This window comes from Entamoeba invadens (assembly GCF_000330505.1).
Source record: "Entamoeba invadens IP1 unplaced genomic scaffold scaff_1105074726713, whole genome shotgun sequence".
In the NCBI taxonomy this organism is placed as follows: Eukaryota; Evosea; order Mastigamoebida; family Endamoebidae; genus Entamoeba; species Entamoeba invadens.
In genome coordinates, this window is record NW_004443770.1 from 56,846 (window position 1) to 74,689 (window position 17,844).

General features: G+C 30.6%; 7 protein-coding genes across 7 annotated transcripts; 3 read left to right on the forward strand and 4 right to left on the reverse strand.

Annotated features, from left to right (window-relative positions):
* Positions 1–470: 470 nt before the first annotated feature.
* Positions 471–2,175, forward strand: EIN_428110 (hypothetical protein; the record flags this gene model as incomplete). Its single annotated transcript, XM_004261858.1, has 3 exons — positions 471–1,677; positions 1,891–1,917; positions 1,988–2,175. 3 exons carry the CDS (start codon positions 471–473, stop codon positions 2,173–2,175), a joined length of 1,422 nt encoding a protein of 473 aa, XP_004261906.1.
* A 976-nt stretch (positions 2,176–3,151) lies between these two features.
* EIN_428120 (UDP-galactose transporter, putative) lies at positions 3,152–4,283 on the reverse strand (the record flags this gene model as incomplete). Its single annotated transcript, XM_004261859.1, has 3 exons — positions 3,152–3,863; positions 3,917–4,099; positions 4,192–4,283. 3 exons carry the CDS (start codon positions 4,281–4,283, stop codon positions 3,152–3,154), a joined length of 987 nt encoding a protein of 328 aa, XP_004261907.1.
* Positions 4,284–4,585: 302 nt separating this feature from the next.
* EIN_428130 (L-asparaginase, putative) lies at positions 4,586–5,719 on the reverse strand (the record flags this gene model as incomplete). The annotated part of the gene is made up of 1 exon (XM_004261860.1): positions 4,586–5,719. One exon carries the CDS (start codon positions 5,717–5,719, stop codon positions 4,586–4,588), a length of 1,134 nt encoding a protein of 377 aa, XP_004261908.1.
* A 341-nt stretch (positions 5,720–6,060) lies between these two features.
* EIN_428140 (uridine cytidine kinase I, putative) lies at positions 6,061–7,683 on the reverse strand (the record flags this gene model as incomplete). The annotated part of the gene is made up of 1 exon (XM_004261861.1): positions 6,061–7,683. The coding sequence occupies one exon, from the start codon at positions 7,681–7,683 to the stop codon at positions 6,061–6,063; it is 1,623 nt and encodes a 540-aa protein (XP_004261909.1).
* A 761-nt stretch (positions 7,684–8,444) lies between these two features.
* On the forward strand, positions 8,445–9,380 carry EIN_428150 (hypothetical protein; the record flags this gene model as incomplete). Its single annotated transcript, XM_004261862.1, has 1 exon — positions 8,445–9,380. The coding sequence occupies one exon, from the start codon at positions 8,445–8,447 to the stop codon at positions 9,378–9,380; it is 936 nt and encodes a 311-aa protein (XP_004261910.1).
* Positions 9,381–10,060: 680 nt separating this feature from the next.
* EIN_428160 (hypothetical protein) lies at positions 10,061–11,500 on the reverse strand (the record flags this gene model as incomplete). Its single annotated transcript, XM_004261863.1, has 1 exon — positions 10,061–11,500. One exon carries the CDS (start codon positions 11,498–11,500, stop codon positions 10,061–10,063), a length of 1,440 nt encoding a protein of 479 aa, XP_004261911.1.
* A 311-nt stretch (positions 11,501–11,811) lies between these two features.
* Positions 11,812–12,123, forward strand: EIN_428170 (hypothetical protein; the record flags this gene model as incomplete). The annotated part of the gene is made up of 1 exon (XM_004261864.1): positions 11,812–12,123. The coding sequence occupies one exon, from the start codon at positions 11,812–11,814 to the stop codon at positions 12,121–12,123; it is 312 nt and encodes a 103-aa protein (XP_004261912.1).
* Positions 12,124–17,844: the final 5,721 nt, after the last annotated feature.

Here is a 17,844-nt window from a genome sequence, read left to right on the forward strand (position 1 = left end):
TCAATACAATTTTATTTTAAAAAAACCATTTTTGAAAAGACTTATTTTGTATAGTTTATTATACTATACAGAAAATTTTAAAAATAAAAGAAAATTTTTTTTATCTTGAAAAAAAATAACAAGAAAAATCTTCAAGTTTTTCTCACTGAAGTGAACCTTTTTTCAACAAAATACATTTTTATAATTTACTATTAATATATATTAAATTAAATTATTTTTTACTATTATTTTTTTTTGGTATTCCCATAATTGTAAAAAAATTAAAGCGTTTTTGCATTATTTCTCTCTGATTTACATCTAAAATGAATAAGATAAAAATAAGTTTACATTTTTTGGAAATTTTGGTACAGGAAGGGTTTCTAATAACACTTATTTAATTATTAAAAGCATTTTTACTTTAAATCGTTGAATACAATTCAAAAAGATGAATAAATAAACATAAAAAACGATTCAATCGAATAATTAAATAAATGGCGTTACTTAGCAGTTATCACATCATGATAGTCTCACAATACTTCAATAAAATAGAAGACTTTGTAGTTCTGGAGTTAGTTTGTAAAAAATGCCGCTTTAATTTGGACAAGTTTCATTTCAACCCAATTCGGTTGACCGACAAAACAATCAGGTACTTCCCAAACATTGAGACACTGCACTTATGGGATATACATGATGAGAACTTTGGAAATGGTTTTCTTGTCAAATCTGAATTTGGTTTTTTTAATGATATAAATGATGATAAAGACATTGTTGTCAAGAAAACGTTTTATGATGTAATAATGTGGTTCAATGTGGATTATGAAACTTATTTAAAAAACAAAAATTTCAATTACAAATTTAAAAATGTGACATATAATAAAAACGATAGGGAACAGTTTGGTAATACCATTCCACCAATTGTTTCATCAATTTCTGATATTTGTTTCGAAAGATGTTATGATTTGTGTGATATTGTTATACCACCAAATGTCATTAGAATTGGAAAATGTTGTTTCAGATATTGTCAAAATCTAAGAAGTATCACAATATCGTCAAGTGTCGTATCAATTGGTAATGAATGTTTTCGCGATTGTGCCCATCTTAGTGAGGTGGTAATACCTTTAAGTGTGACATCTATAAATAGTAGTTGTTTTGAACAATGTAGTAGTCTGAGGAACATAGTGATACCACCAAGTGTCGTATTAATTAGTGAATTTTGTTTCTATGAATGTGGTGGTATGAATTGTATTGATATACCAAGTGGTGTTTCATCAATAAGTGACAATTGTTTCTTTATGTGTAGCAATCTGAGCAATATCACAATACCATATTGTGTTGAATCAATTGGTAAAAGTTGTTTCAGTCGATGCAGCAGTCTAAATGAAATGATAATACCATCAAGTGTGACATCTATTGGTGAGTATTGTTTTAGTTATTGTATTAATTTGAAACATGTTGATGTGTCATCAAGTGTCACAACTATTAGTAATCATTGTTTTGATGGATGTAGTAACCTTATCAACATTAAAATTGGACCAAGTGTCAGATCATATGGTGATTATTCTTTTCGTGGATGTGGTAATTTGAGCAATATAACAATTCATTCAAAAGTATCGTCAATAGGTTATAATTGCTTTTGTTTATGTAACAGTCTGAGTACTATAACAATTCCGTCAAGTGTTACATCAATTGGAGATGATTGTTTCCCATCTCACACTATAGTTTATAAAACAAATTAATTTAATTTCATTTTTTATTACAATTGTTTTTTTTGGTATATCAGTATGAAAAAACATCAAACTTTTCTTTTCGTTGGTTTTTCATCAAAAAAAGTGAACAATATTGACCGTTATTTTTTAAATATTGTCATTTTGTCATAAAGACAATACAACATTATAATATATTCATACTCAGTCATTTTTTACAAAACTCGATTTGATTGTTGGTAAAAAAAATAAATGGTGTCAAAATCTTAAATAATTAATTTCAAAACAATCCTTTTTTTGTAAAGTTTTTTTAACATGGCTATTTTGCCGACTTTATTTCATCAATTTTTGTGTTACTGAAAATGGGTTATCTGCTTTTGTTATCATTTGGTATAATCTTTGCAAATACTATCACGTTTTAAATCGAACTGTCAATAATTATGATAATACGCTTCCAGTCATCAAAGACAATGGTATCTGCTTTTTTAAATAAATGGTTCATTTTATGATGATATAGAAAGTAAAATAAATCCCCATAATTATACTTTTTTAATAATAGTAAATAAACCAATTTATTTAATTGAAGAAATGGATGTGATGAGTATTCTTTCCCCGAATGAACGAAAGTTGATTTAGAAATTGTCGAGACCCACAGCCAGTGCGGAATCGCATATCTGATCCTTTTTAATAAAATCGTTTTTGTTTATAATTATTGTAAACGATAATATATTTGTGTTATGGATTGATAAAAATTTTAAACAAAAAAACTAATTCTATTATCATTTAAAATAAAATTAAACAATATCTAGAAAAACCAACCTGCAAACTATAAAAATAGGTTCTGAAAACTATTTAAAGTTTTTTTCAGAAAAATTTAAAAAAACTATAAATTACTATAAATTTATTATTTGCAGATGGGTTTTTCTGTGTGGTATGTTGGGTTTGTACATCACACAAAAAAAACAACAAAAAAAATCAATATTTTTCAGTAAAACGAATCAATTAAAAAACTATTAATATAATTAAAAATAATTATTAGAAGTTTTTTAAAAATATACAAGACACGTCATTGAAGTATATCATATGATATAAAAAGGGATTGATTATCATCAAGATAAACAATGCAAATATTTGTGAAGACCTTGACAGGCAAGACCATTACTCTTGAAGTCGAGCCAAACGACTCAATTGACGCTATCAAGGCAAAAATCCAAGAAAAGGAAGGGATTCCCCCAGATCAACAAAGACTCATTTTTGCTGGTAAACAACTTGAAGAAGGGAAAACGCTTTCTGACTATAACATCCAAAAGGAATCGACTCTTCACCTTGTCTTAAGACTTAGAGGAGGGTTCTAAAGCATTTTGTCTCTTAGCATTCATTATACTTCAATTTACAAATTATTATGATGTATTTCAACACAGAGAATAAAATAGTTGTACTTATAATAATAATAATAATAATATAAGAAATCAATTCTCCTTTTTCTCGTCTGTTATTTCCTTTTCTTTGTTATGCGGCTTTCTTGTCATGATGTCAGCAAACAACGAACCAAACACGATGCATGCCGCAATTATTTGTATCATAGAAATTGGGTGGTGGAAGAACAACACGGAGATGACCATAGTGACTATCTTTCTTGTGTTAGTGACAGCAGTAAGGAGCAACGTGTTAGCCAAATGAATGAGTCTGTATATCAAAAACTGCCCTAATACTGAGCATGTGACAAAGCACAATATGATGAGTGAGAACTCAAAATCGTTTCTAATGAAATAGAAGACTTGTGCCAAGTCTCCTGTGACAAGGGAAATGACAAGGAATGTTGGGACAGCAAATAAGTTGGAGTAAGCCATCACTCTGAATGTTGGTACATGATATGTATGTGTCACTATATCTTCCTCCGATGAGGCGATTCCATCAGCCAAGAGTGACATCAGGATCAAAAAGAGTCCGAAGAAATACGAAGCGCTTGTATACTCCGTGTCCGTCTTTTTTAAGTTGAAAATCTTTTCGCTGGTGAATAAAAAGACTCCGAAGAAAGTGATAGAACTGAATACTATTTGTCTCATGGTGTACTTTTTTGTGAAGAATATTGTGAATAACAATACCGTCACGGGTTTAAATAATTTTGTTATTAAATGTGTAGGATAGTCAATGTATAATAAAGCTTTATTAGAAAAGAACCTTTAAGTCATTTTTTATCACTTCAAATGAATAATTTTAGTTCAAAAACAAACATCGCGCCACAATATGTTTGACTCAAAAGAATAAATTCTTTTTTTGGAAAATGGCCACTATACTCCTCGTGAAATACTTTCATCAAAATAAGTCCAGCACACGCTGAAAACAACGCTTGTGCCAAAACTAAAGAACTCGTTCCTGTAAATTTGATTTTTTCTGCAGTAAATGGTTCTCTTGTACTTAAAGTGAGTAATTAATAAATTATAATAAATTATAATAAATTATACTGTGTTAATATTATTTGGACTGATGGAGTCAAAAAAAAACAAACAGATATTCAGAGATAAATGAAACTGACAAAAACGATGAGACAAGCAAAACGGCTGTGATGAGAATATCAAAATTTGAACGAAGGGATGCCATTTTTTGTCTTTACTTTTTTAGTTTTGATTCGATTGATTAATATAAACTTCTTTTCTTCCCATTTTTGTTCTTTAATTTATTAATTTATTATACTTTAAACAATTATAATACTATTTGTTTTTTTTTATTCATTTTTGGGTTTTTAATTCCAAAATGTATTCATATCAAAAACTAAACACAATAAATCTAATACATTTAACTATAACAAATGGTACAGTAATATACCACAGAGCATATCTTCTTTGGTATAAAACTATAAAAATACTAAAAAATATACTATACCAATCACATCAAAAAATTAGTTAAAGTTCCTCCTTGACTGGGATAGTCATTTCGCCACACACATCCTTTTCCATCATCTTTCTTAGATCAATGTCCTTCATTTTTCTTCCGAACAAATTTGCCAATTTTGTGAAGGCAGCGGACACAGTCATATCTCTTCCGTTGATCACATGCGCCTCTTTAAGACCAGAACCGGCTGCATATGAGTCCATATTAACATTTCCATTCCCACATTGCGTTGTGTCTACCATGACAATTCCCTTGTTATCGGCATACTTCAGACCTTCGACAAAGTCTTTACTCTCAGGCGCATTGCCTTCTCCAAAGGCTTGTATAACGATTCCTTTGACTCCGGAGTTAGCAATTGCCTTAATGATATTGCCCGTAATACCCGGGTAGAGTGTAACCACCGCGACTTTGCTCGACATGTTTCTGTGATATTTCATCTCCCCCTTTGGCTGTTCTAAGACAAGTGGGTGGTTCAATTCAAATCGCAAATCAAGCTTCGCAAGGATCGGGTAATTGACCGACGAAAACCCTCTCAGTGAACTTGCCGACGTCTTTGTCACTCGATTTCCTCTCATCAACAACCCTCCAAAGACCATCACGACTTCCGGTATATTCACATGTGCTGCAATTTTCAGAGAAGATATCAAGTTGTTTTTAGCGTCAGTATAAGGCTCTCCAATAGGTATTTGGGAGCCCGTAATGACTATCGTCTTCTTCAAATTCTCAAACATGAAACTGAGCGCACTAGCCGTGTACTGCATTGTGTCTGTCCCGTGTAACACAACAAACCCATCATATTGTTTATAGTACTTATTAATGATATCGCCTATTTTGACCCAATCTTTAGGTGATATAGATGAACTGTCCAACAACGGGTCCATCTCAACTATATCAAAATCAACTCGACTCTCACTTTGTAACTCACTCATCCCTCGAAGGATGTTCGACATATACCCTTTTTGTGGGAATAACCCCTTGGGGCCTTTCACCATCCCTATAGTCCCTCCAGTGTACACTATAAGTACTCGACTCCCCTTCGCCTTTTTATTCCATTTGTCGACTTGTGACCATCGATACCGCTTCGCTGTCTTCGATGATTCAGCATCGGAAATCAAAAGAAAGAAGACTAGAAACAATAACTGCATAGAATAGTATATTTTGAAGTTCAGTCTTTTGAAGTTCTTGAGTTTTGGTCGATACTATATTAAAACTATTTTAATAATTAACTGTATTAAAATTATTAATACGTTTCTTTCTTAATAGACAATTGATTCGAAGACCAAAATGATTTTCAAATTGATTATCAAACGACTTTGTTCAACTCAATAGGAATAAAAATTGTTCTGAAAAATCGGGATTAATTCGTTCACTTTAAAAAATACTTTTCAAGTAAAAAACAGGAAATTCAAAAGGCAAACTGAACGGTTGAAGCATTTTGGTGCTCATAGCAACTCGACAAAACTGAAACGGTGAATCCAAAACTTAATCAATGGCAGTTAAACACTCCTCCCCCACAAAACTCTCTTAACACCGAATTTGGTGCGAATCCCACCGAGTCCATTGGTAAGTAGAATGAGAGCAATCGGAGATATGATTGTGCAAATCCATACAGAGGGTCGTTGGGGTTAACTGCGCGGAGCAAACATTGCGAGAACGTGACGAGCAAATTGACTTCATATGCCATGAACGTGGTGTAGACGAAATCCGCCTCTTTGATGTACGGGTAGATCCAAATCTTTTCCGCGCCGGCAACGTTGTCCCAGACTTCAAGAGTGCGTTCGACGGGGTATCCTCTAAATAACATATCTCTGACCATTCGGCGTTGAATTCGTAAGAAATTGTTATCTAAGACGACATCATCAGTCAAACACACTGAATGAGAGACTGGCGCTATAAAGACCTTCACTTTCTTCTCATGAGGTACCTTTTGTGTCATTCTCTCATCAAGACAATGAATCCCTTCCATGATGATTATACCCCCGCGCGCTAAAGAAGCAGACGTCCCCTTCCCAACAGTCTCCGTTGACGTCGCGAAGTCGAAGTGTGGGATTTTGATCTCTTTGCCGTCCATTAAGTCACAAAGGTGTTGATTAATCAAGTCGAGACGGAGCGCGTCGATGCGTTCCCAGTCGCGCTGTCCATTCTCATCAAGAGGACATTTGTCTTTATTGACATAGTAGTTATCTACAGACATCACAAGTGGCTTATGACCGATTCCCTCCAACGCAAGACTGACTTTATGAGCAAAAGTGGTCTTCCCCGAAGAGCTTGGCCCCGCTATTAATATCAGTTGTGTGTCTTTCTCCTCGACTTTATCAATCAACTTGGCCAATTGCCGCGTGTGGTAATTCTCGGCTTCTAACACGTTCTCGTCGTACGTCCTTTGTGTGATTGTTTTATTGACTTCTCCAACATCCAAATTGTTGTACAACTGACATGTAGGAATAGGGTTTTGTTCCATCGTGTACGAGTCCGTCACCATAAAGTCGGGGTAATCCAAGAAAACGGTTGCTCCTTCCAATCTGAGCAACGCCTTCTGTTTGAAGACACTTGGGTCCGACACAAATGGTTGTGAAAGAGTCAAGGTATAGAATTTGTCAAGTGAAATGCACTCATAGAACGGGTTGTTCAAGGAACACACCAACGAAAGCGAATGAAGTTGCTTCGTCTCAGTAAAGAACTGTTTGCAAGAATTGAATGACATTCGAAGTGGTGTTAAAACTCTGTGGTGAAGGGCTTCGTACTCTTTATAAACAATTTGAAGCTCTTCGGGCGTCAAAAGCGGGTCAAGAGAGTACTTCGTCCCATCGCCAAATTCAGCTATAACAGCCATTCGCGTGGATGGAAAAGTCTTGTGTAACGCAAGACGGAGTAAGAACGCTTCGGTGCGGCGACACATGTTTTTACCTTCAACAGAGTCAATGTAGCACGGCGCAACCTCACATTCTGGTGTTAGTATGTAACTTGATAGGGTCTGTGCAATGCCATTCACCTTTAACCCGACAACCTGTGACGGGACATTTTCAATTTTGAGCTTCTCGACAACGTCAGAACACTTCACGGGGAAGGCCAAAGTTGTCGTCTGTCCTTTAAACCAGATGCTTGTCATACTTTTTTTCAAGATACTAAGATTCCTTCGATTTTCATCAGACACTCCATTGAACTATAATTAAATCGTATAAATATAATATTTTAATACCATTCGAAGGGAGTTCTTTTTTAGTAGAATGTTTGAAATGGACTCGTTGATTTAAAGTGTAGAAGAATAACAAATGCTAAAAAATGGTATTGGAAATGTTATTAAGAAGCAGGAAATGTTTTTGGATGTATTTTTGAGAAGTTTTTTAAAGGGGAGCACCCAAAAATGCGTCGAAAAAGCTTCTTGGAACTAAGAAAGCCAACAGAAATGGATTTTGGAGTGTTTGTTGCAGCAAAACTCCCGAAATAATCCACAAGACATTCCAAATACAAACGAATTGACCAAAATGGAATCTATTGAGAAAACCACACAGACTAGTACTTTAACTATACAACTCTAGTTTTTGAAAAGTTTTTTGTGAATTGACAAAAATAGAGCTACGAGATAATAGAATAGTAAAATAAAATTAATAAAGAGCTATAATTGAAATAGAGTCTGACGTGGTTTCTTTTCTGGGAGTTTTTTGTCTCAAATCAATAGAAATTGAAAAAATGGTCGGAGATTCCCAAAAATACTTTTTGAGTGCAGTTGCGACCATTTTTCTAGCAAAAACAATTAAAAAAGAAGAGGAGCATTTCTGTCTTTTCAGAAATGTTATGGGGTTCGAAAAATGTGTCTTTCTGCTTTTTTTTGGCGACAAACGGGCGAAGAAGGAAACTCAAATTCAGTCAATGAACGTGACTTCCCCACACGACCTTTTAGCTCCTCCCCAGCCCGACATACAAAATATGCAGGACACCTCTATGGGTCTCGGACTGAACTTTGCAGACAAAGGCCCGGAGTTTATGAACACGGACCGGACTATTAAGAAGCTTGAGAAGGGATTTGTGACACTCCGCCACGGTCCAAACCAATATTTCTATTGCCTCCATTGTGACAAGTGGTTTAAGAAGTCACAGACGGCCAAACACACGAGCGAGACGATAGGAGCCGACTTGGACATAGCAAAGAAAGTCCTCTTCTATAAAGAGAATATGGCTTCGATGCAACCGCAGATGTTACACTCCTTCAATGACTTTGTGAAGACCGTTCAAGTCCGGAAGAAGAAGGGGGCACTTGACGGTCTGCGGAAGAAAGCTAATATGAGGGAGTTAGTCGGCTTTGAAGCGAAGAAGCCGGGAGGAATGCAACTTGGACTTGAGAATTGTAACCTCCCAAATTTGAATATGATGGCACCTGAAGAGAATAAAATGAACGAAGAGTATACACTCGAGTATAACATTGATAACTACGATAAGTGGGATATGAGTATCATCTGTAAATATATCAAAGAAAGGTGCTTTGTCAACGAGGAAATGAACATCCAAAAAGTCGTCAACGTCATCACACGGCTGTTTAACGGCGAAGAACGACTGAAGGATAGAAGACTCATTAACTCCGTCCAACGGAAGAAGGCGGATATCGTCTCCGAGATCATCTCCGACATATTCGTCAGAGTCGGGCTGACACGACAACAAGTCACTGAGATGAATTCGATCATTCAAATGACATTTGCTGTTCTGTCGCCACAAAGTGTCGGGATCATCTCGAAAGTACATACAAGTTATCAATCGTGTGTGAGAAGGTCTGTCTCGAACGGTACAATGAACGAGAAGAAGAAGAAGTAAATCATTTGTTTTCTATTGATTTGGTGAGGTAAAGTGTTTATTGAATGAGGAGACAAGAATATGAGGATTTGTGGTGGAATAACTGTACATGTGAAAAGAGCGTTTTTATATAACTTTTTAATATTATTTTTATAATATTTTTATTATAAAGGAAACTATAAGTATTATTGGTTTCAAAACACTCGTTGTTTGCTTCAATGTGTGGAGAATTTGACTGAAAATTTAAATTCTTTCAATTTATTATATTTATTATTTATAATATTATAATTCATATTAAATATTACAATTCGTTAAACTAATCTTTTGAAAGAAGCTTGCCTTCTGAAAATGGTTTTTTTATTATTACTACTAAATAAACTATAAACAACTTATTTATATTATTTTTAATTTGTTACACATTAATCAAAATTATTTTAAAAATATTGTTTTTAATATTTTGCTATTAATTATAGTATTATTATTATTAAATCAACTATTTTTAAAAAACAATCCCAGAAGGCTAGCTTTGGGAAATGTTAATGTTTGTAAAAAAAAGTATTAAAAACCAAAACGATACTATTATTATTTGTTAATTAATTAGTGTTGTTTATTAATAAAAAATGTCATAAGAACTAGTTTATTATATAGTTTACTCTAGTATTACTTCTAGTAACTAGTGTTTAATGAGTTCAATAGAAAGTTCATAAGATATCATCATCATCTTCATCACCATGTACACCGAGAATACATGACGCGATATCGGACACCTTCTTCACGTGATTTCCAGATAATTCCTCAACGATGTCATGCAACCCACTTTCAATGAAATAGTGATTTGTCCCCATTTCATTCTCCTCAGAAAAATCCATGAAGTTTTTGAGTGTTATTAAAGCGGTTGTGACCGAGTTAGAATCCACGTCGGGGAGTTTCAAATAGTTCAAATAGATATAATACAGTTGTTGGCAGATGAGGTACTCCTTGTCTTCCTCTGAGGACATTTGGAATGCGTTATTGAATAAAAAAATGAGTTGTGGGAGGTCGGTGTCACTGAACATATTTGGCTGTGTTGTTTCTTGGAAGATGTACGAGAAGATGTTATAACTTCTCAGCACGGCGACGGCACGAAACCCCATCAAACAGAGATTTCCAAAGAGAATGAAGTAATTGCAAAAAGACAGACTTTTGTTGTCGTCGAAAAGTCTGCAAGACTCTTTAAACGCTTGAGTGACTGTTTCTAAGACATTCTGATCCATCAATTTTTGTGCATATTTCTGCTTAAGTACCGAGACGTCGATCAAAAAGTTCAGAGCACTCTGTGACACTGTAGATTGTACTCCATCAAGCTCACTTGCTATTGTTTCTAAGAGATTTGGCTTACTCAAGAGAGTTTTGTGGTTCGGTTTTTGCATCACAAGATTCGACAACGACGCCAAGAAGTTGTCTGGGTAATTCGGGAGTAAAAAGAAGAGCGAAAGTAATTGACTCAAATACTCTAAAGGTATCACAAAAGTCCGAGTGATTGCTTCTAAACACGTCGCGACAGCCTCGACCATTTCCGTCTCTTTAAAAGTGTTCAAAGTACTCACCAATTTTGGAATGAAGACATTCACTGTCTCTTCAAGACTAAAAAAGTGGTCGACCTTTGTGAATGTCGCCAAAAGACTTAAAGAGTTCATTCGGACCGTCAAATCAGTGCTTTGCATATACAACAGACAGATGTTGTGGATATTATTCTTCTTTAAGTATATCGCGTAGACGTCGTTGATAGTCGCCATATTAAAAAAGATCCAAAGAATGAATGCGACAGTCACACATGATGAATTGGGGTCGACCAACACTCGAAATAAGTCAGAAAAGATCTTTAAGTCCATCATCGCGTCTAAGCATTTATACCCCGTTTTGTGACACAAGTACTTCACTTTCTTGACACACATTTCTACGTCTCTGTTATTGTGAAGATCTTCACTGATTTGGTAAAGATCTTTCATATCAACTTTCACACTAAAATTCGTGAGAGAAGGCTCTTGGATCATCCGTCTCGAACGAAGAATATTCTCACGACGCGACTGTCGAATTGGAACTATCGTTTGGGACGACGATGCACATACCTCTTGAAATGATGGACTCTTCCGATAGCTCATTAATTATTTAAACCAGTTTTGAGTCACTTTTCTATAATATTATATTATACTATATTATACTATATTATATTATACTATATTATACTATATTATACTATATTATACTATATTATACTATATTTTACCATTGGCTTATAGTTTCTGAGTGAGATTAAAATTAACGATACAATTTTACTATTATTTATATATAAAATTGTGTAAATAATTAATGTATTATATTTAATTAAAACTAATGGCTCGTTAAATATAAAAAGGTGTTATTTAATACAATAAAAAATTAATACAAAGCTAATGAACTAGAAAAGAAACTAATGGAAATTGAACAAGAGATAGCATGTTTGTACAACCGAAATGTTATCCCTCTTGAGGTTGGGGAATCTCCGATGCGCGTGTTATTGAAGTTTTATGAGCAGTGTTGTCCACATCCAATCGATGAGGAAAAAGACTTCATCACGACTGATCATGTCACTTTGAGAAACACCGCAATCAACTCACTCATCGGAAGAGGTGAGATCACTGACGAGAAAATTCAAGAGGCAATGAAGTCACACATTGAAAAGCAACGCGACTTCCACATCAATTGGAAGTACAGACAGGCCATGAGATTCCTTTCAATGTATTAACTCTTAATAATATTAAATTTATTGACTGTCTTTTTCTCTTTTTACTTTATTGTATTATTCATTCTTGATATTTTTACTATTATTCATATTAAAAAGTTATTTTTAATATAAATTAAAAATAATTATTATTTTATTATTATTTATATTATTATTTTTAATTGAATAAAATAAACAATTTACATTATTTACTTTATTTTATAAAATACTATTTTCTGATAAAAAATTCACATAAAATCAATTTAAGAAAATTTTATTATATAATAAAGAAAAAAGAAGGAAACAGAAAAAGTTCAATAAACCAAATTAAATGACAATAATTAAATGTATCTAAAAGCAATACAATTAAAAAATTACAAAAGTAAGTACAGATAGCGGAATGTTTTTATGTTTCATGAAATGGGTGTTATAGGAGATTTTATATTTAAAATTAATAAACATAGTTTTAAGAATACGTCAATACTATTTTTCTTTTTTCGAAACCACGAAAGACTTGAATTTTGAACCAGACTGTTTCATTCACAATTTTATAATCATCCTTTTAACTATCGTACATCAAATAGAATTCTTTTTTATTTGTAACATGTTTATTATTTGAGCATCGTTTAAAACTAATCTGCTTCGAAATTAAATAATTTATTTGCTTTATTTTTTGGAAAGTTCGTTGAATCAATGAACCATAATGTCATTAGATGTAGTTGTTACTGATTTATTACTATTTCTTCTTCATTATATTTTGACGAAATAATTGTATATTTTATTATATAAAATAATTATTTTTGAAATTGTATAAGAAAACAACCAAGAAAGTGATATTATTAATGATAAACTTGTGAAACAATTGATTTTTATAATTATTGTATAAGTATACAACTCACATTTCAAACTGAAAGAAGAAACGAATTTTGTTTCATATTCAAATGATTTTCTTGATATTATTGCTTTCAACTGATTGTGTATAACAATTGGTAAGTTACTTTTTATAAATGTGATAATATTTCAAATATTTTGTATATTATCAATCGAATCAACAAGTTGTTATTTATTTATTATTGTGTAATTTCATTTATAATAATAAAGCATTGAAGACTATTTCAACTTTAAGTTTTACATGTAAACGATTGTTGTAATTTTATAATAATTTGTTAAAATACTTTATTGTTTAAAAGTAATACAGGGGTGAAACTGAAGGTATTAATTTGAAAGTGGATGTATTAATTTAGGGTTCATTTTCTTTTAATCTATTGGCCAAAAACGAACTAACATGTAAATCATTAAATTTAAGCCGTTTAATGCGACATAACTACAACAAAAAACAAGTAAAATTGGACAAAAACCACTATTTCCAACACAGTCACGATTTTTGGAAAAGGAAAATATAGTTAATATTATAGTTACAAAATTATAAAAATTATTATAAATTTCAACACAAGAAATTATAACAATATTAATTATTTACTATACATTATATTATTCTTGTTTATAATAAATTTATCATTATTTTGTTATTATTCAAACAACACTCGACATAAAAATGATTTACGATAATTTGGGTTGTGTTTCGCGGCCTTCACGACCGGCCTGCGTTTGAAAAACACAAACCAAAGTGTAATAATGAGCTGCATTAACCAATCTGAACGTCAATATAACATTTTTAAATAATTGTGTTGATAATAAATAAACAAACAAACCATAAAGCTAATACTCACCCACACATTAAAATACACTTAAAATATTTATCAAGTTGTAAACGGGTTGTGTTTTGTCTTAAACCCTGAAAATACAATTGAATAATAACAAATTTACTATAATACACCGTCAATTATTTTTAATGGTTTAATTATAATAATTATTACTATTGATTCATTTTTTAACTTTAGCTGATTATTAAAAACACACAAATTCATGATGAATTTTTATATAACCATTGATATAATTAAAATACTATTAAAATATTAATATGTTGGAATCGTTACAAAACATATTTATTGATTCTTTTCATTTTGTTTGCATTGTTTTTCATTGTCAAATTCAAATCAAGGGGGTTGGCTTATTTTACGAATCATAAAACCCAGAAAAATGCCAAATTTGGCATCAAAAACCCTAAATTAATACATCCGCTTTCAAACTTATACCTTCAGTTTCACCCCCGTACATAATATTTATCAGACATAAAATTTATTGAGGGTTAAAAATATAATTAAAATAAAAAAATGAGAGAAAAATTCTCATGATTTTGAATAATCTGTATGCCTTTTCTTGAAGTCTAATACACGCTTTTCCAAACAACATGAAACAGAAAATATTGGTATTTTGTCTACTTCACAATAAATGGATAGAGAAGTTTTTAAAAGGAAGTTACTTGGAGTCACACTTAAAAACAATCCGTTTTATTTCATTGTAGAACAAACAGCTTTTGAAGAATTTGTAAATTCTGTTAATACAAATTCAACTGAAATTTTTACAATACGGTTACTTGATGAGTGTTGTCACTTGGAATACCATTGGTTAATTTACATTGCATTACAACCGATGGTTGTGCTACCATATGGGTGAAAGTTTTGAAGCGGAACCAAAAGTAAAAACGATAGAATCTGTTTGTCAGTGGTTTTGTAAAGAAGAAAGAATTAAAGACTTTAAAAAACAAAGTAAAAATGTAAAAATGGGAATATTTTCTTATTGTTTCAAGTGATGGATGTACATATACAACATTTTGAATGATATTACTTTAAATTATAAAATTTTTAACAAAGTATATATTTGATATATAAATTGTTTTAAATTATTTACTTGATTTTTTTAAATAGTACAATTTATACAAAAATTGATATAAAGGAAATATAAATTAAAAAATTAATAACTATAGAGTATTTTAAAATTATAATTTTATTCCTCAAGTTCCATTCAAGAAAGGAATAGTTACTGAAGACACAAAAAGAACTAAGGTGTTTATTGGTTATAATAGTTTGATAAGAAAGGTCGAAAAAACAAACTTTAAAGATATTACCAAACTGGAAAAATTTTTGAAAGTTCACTACTTCTTAAATTAAAGTATCGAATTTTGACTGAACTAACTATTAGATACAATAACGTGTCACACTCAGTAAATATGAACATAATTGGTGGTCTTGTCGACTTTTCAAATTACATCATTGATTTAACTGTTTGGGACAAAAACCAAGGCCTTACTGTAATGATGGTATTCTGGCTATCACTGACATTCATGAACGTAGTAAAAGCTTATAGCATTAATTGATAATTACAAGAATTTATTAGTAGAAGTTGTAAGATTAACTAATTATTTATATAATTGCAGTGAACGTGAATTTAGAAAATATCATAAAAATAAAAAAGAGTTGCAATAAACTTTTGAGATGTTGACAAAATAGCAATACGGTTTCATTCTGGTCGACAATAATACAACATTTAAACAATTTTAACTTTTGGAATTACAAAGTTTTGTTGTAAAAACAATGATTATTTTTCTTGCAACAATGGATGTAGAAATGTTATTTTCAAAGATGAAATGACCTATCATCAAAATAGGATATTAAAAATAAAATTTGAAAAATACACGTTGTTGTTTCAGCTTCGAAACAGCATGCATAACAACAGATGTATCTTTTTAATTGAATTGACTAAATTAATGTTTTTTTAAAAGTTTTTTCAATGTTTTCAATTTATTAATTTTTGAAATGCAATTTTGTTTTCAATGATAATAGAATTTAGATAAAGTGGATTATACATATTTTCATTTCAAATAGTACTTTTTTCATCGAGGTGACCCGAATTCTCGCTTTCAAACAATTGCATTGTAATCAATGCACGACTTACACCAAAAATTGAATGAGATAATCAACTTTTTATCTATTTATTTTTTCAGTTTCTCTTTTCTAGTTGAACAAAATTAAATTAAATTAATTTGGTTTGGATTCTTAAACAATGTTGATTTGTTGGTTTTTGTTAAAATAAATCGATGTGATTGTGTATGGAATTAACTTTATAATTATAAAACAAACCATGTTTTTTAAATAAACAAAATACTTATAAGTAAATTTGTTTATTATTTTAAAGTTGTAAATATTAAAAAAACTATTTTTTATAGTTTATTTATAATAAAAATTAAATTTAATTGAAAAAATAAAACAAACATAACAAAACCCTATTTTAATTTCAATAATTATCTTTTAACTAGTATTGTAAAATTTGTGTATTGAACTATTTAAGTTGTTTAAACTTATTACTACATTGTTGTATCATACAAGTTGTATGGTACAACAATGTAGTAAAAAACAATTGATACACATTTCAATTATTATTGATGATGTAATTAACTCATACATATTCGTTTTCTTTTTCATTTTATCAAAAAACAGATGCCAGCAGTTGAGTTCCAAATTCCTGACAATATGTTACCCAGTGGTGTAATTGGTAGGGATGGAATACAATCATGAAGAACTTAAAAAGAATAGGACGAGATTACTTAGTTTTAGACTTTTTGATATTATTATTATTATTAAATAAAATAATAAAATATAATTCTTTTAAAAAGTTTCTCTGTTTTTGATTATCATACCTTTTAAATAATAAAAGGAAAAATTGTTTCAAAAAAGAAATTATATCCATTTATTATTAAATAATTTCTTGTATCGTATAAAACCTATTTCATTTTCACTCAAATAGTCAATATATTTTGAGTTAATTAGTGAATATAATCAACTGCAATTGTCTGTTATTTTAAGATATCTGATAAATGTTAAAAAATGATTTCCAACATTTTGTGTTTTCTATTATAAGCTCTTCATGTATGTTTAATATTATTAATATTAATTATAGGCACAACTAAATATTTATTGTTTTTTAATTGTTATTTTCTTGATAAACTTAATGTAATTCTTCGATTATTGTTACTGTTTCTGTTGGATATTTATATGGATTATTTTTATGTATGGCTGTATTATTTTTTCGAATTGTCTTCGGAATCATAATTTGTTGAATTGAAGTTTAAACTTAATGATTGAATATGATTTTGTTCTTCTTTCAAAATAAAAACATTTAATCGTTTGTTTTTTGCAATTATAAACAACTTTATTTGTTCTTTTTCTTTACTATTTTTTCCTTTATTTTTTAATTTATTTTTTTACTTTTTTTATTTAAAAATAACATTGTTTTACATTGACAATATTTAAGTACTTAATTTAGAATAAACCTACTTAAGTGAGTAAATTATGGTTTTATTTTTGGAAATAACAAAAAAATTAAAAAAACTGAAATTATGTTATAAGACAAAAACATTTTAATAATAACAAATTATTTTTCATTAAAAATAACATTTTAATAACATTTTTATAACAAAAAAGAAAAAAATAATTAATTAAAATATATTTCATGACATTTGCAAAACTTGGGCTAGTGTATATGTTGATTTGTTCAGGTGAAGACTTAATGATATTTTAAGTCCTTTTCAAGTTTAAACACTGTTTTTTAATGCTTTGAATGGAAAATTTGTCAAATCCAGAATTCATTTGGTATTAGAACAGAAAGTGTACAATTTTTCTCATTTTTGTGTAAAAACCACATTTTACTATTTACACAAATGTAACTCATTTTTAATCCAATGTTTCTCTAAACAGTTTCACAAACTCAAAGTTATTTAAAATACCGACGTTGAGTTATAATAAAATATAATTCATCTCATCTCAAACTCGATCTCGTATATCTGTT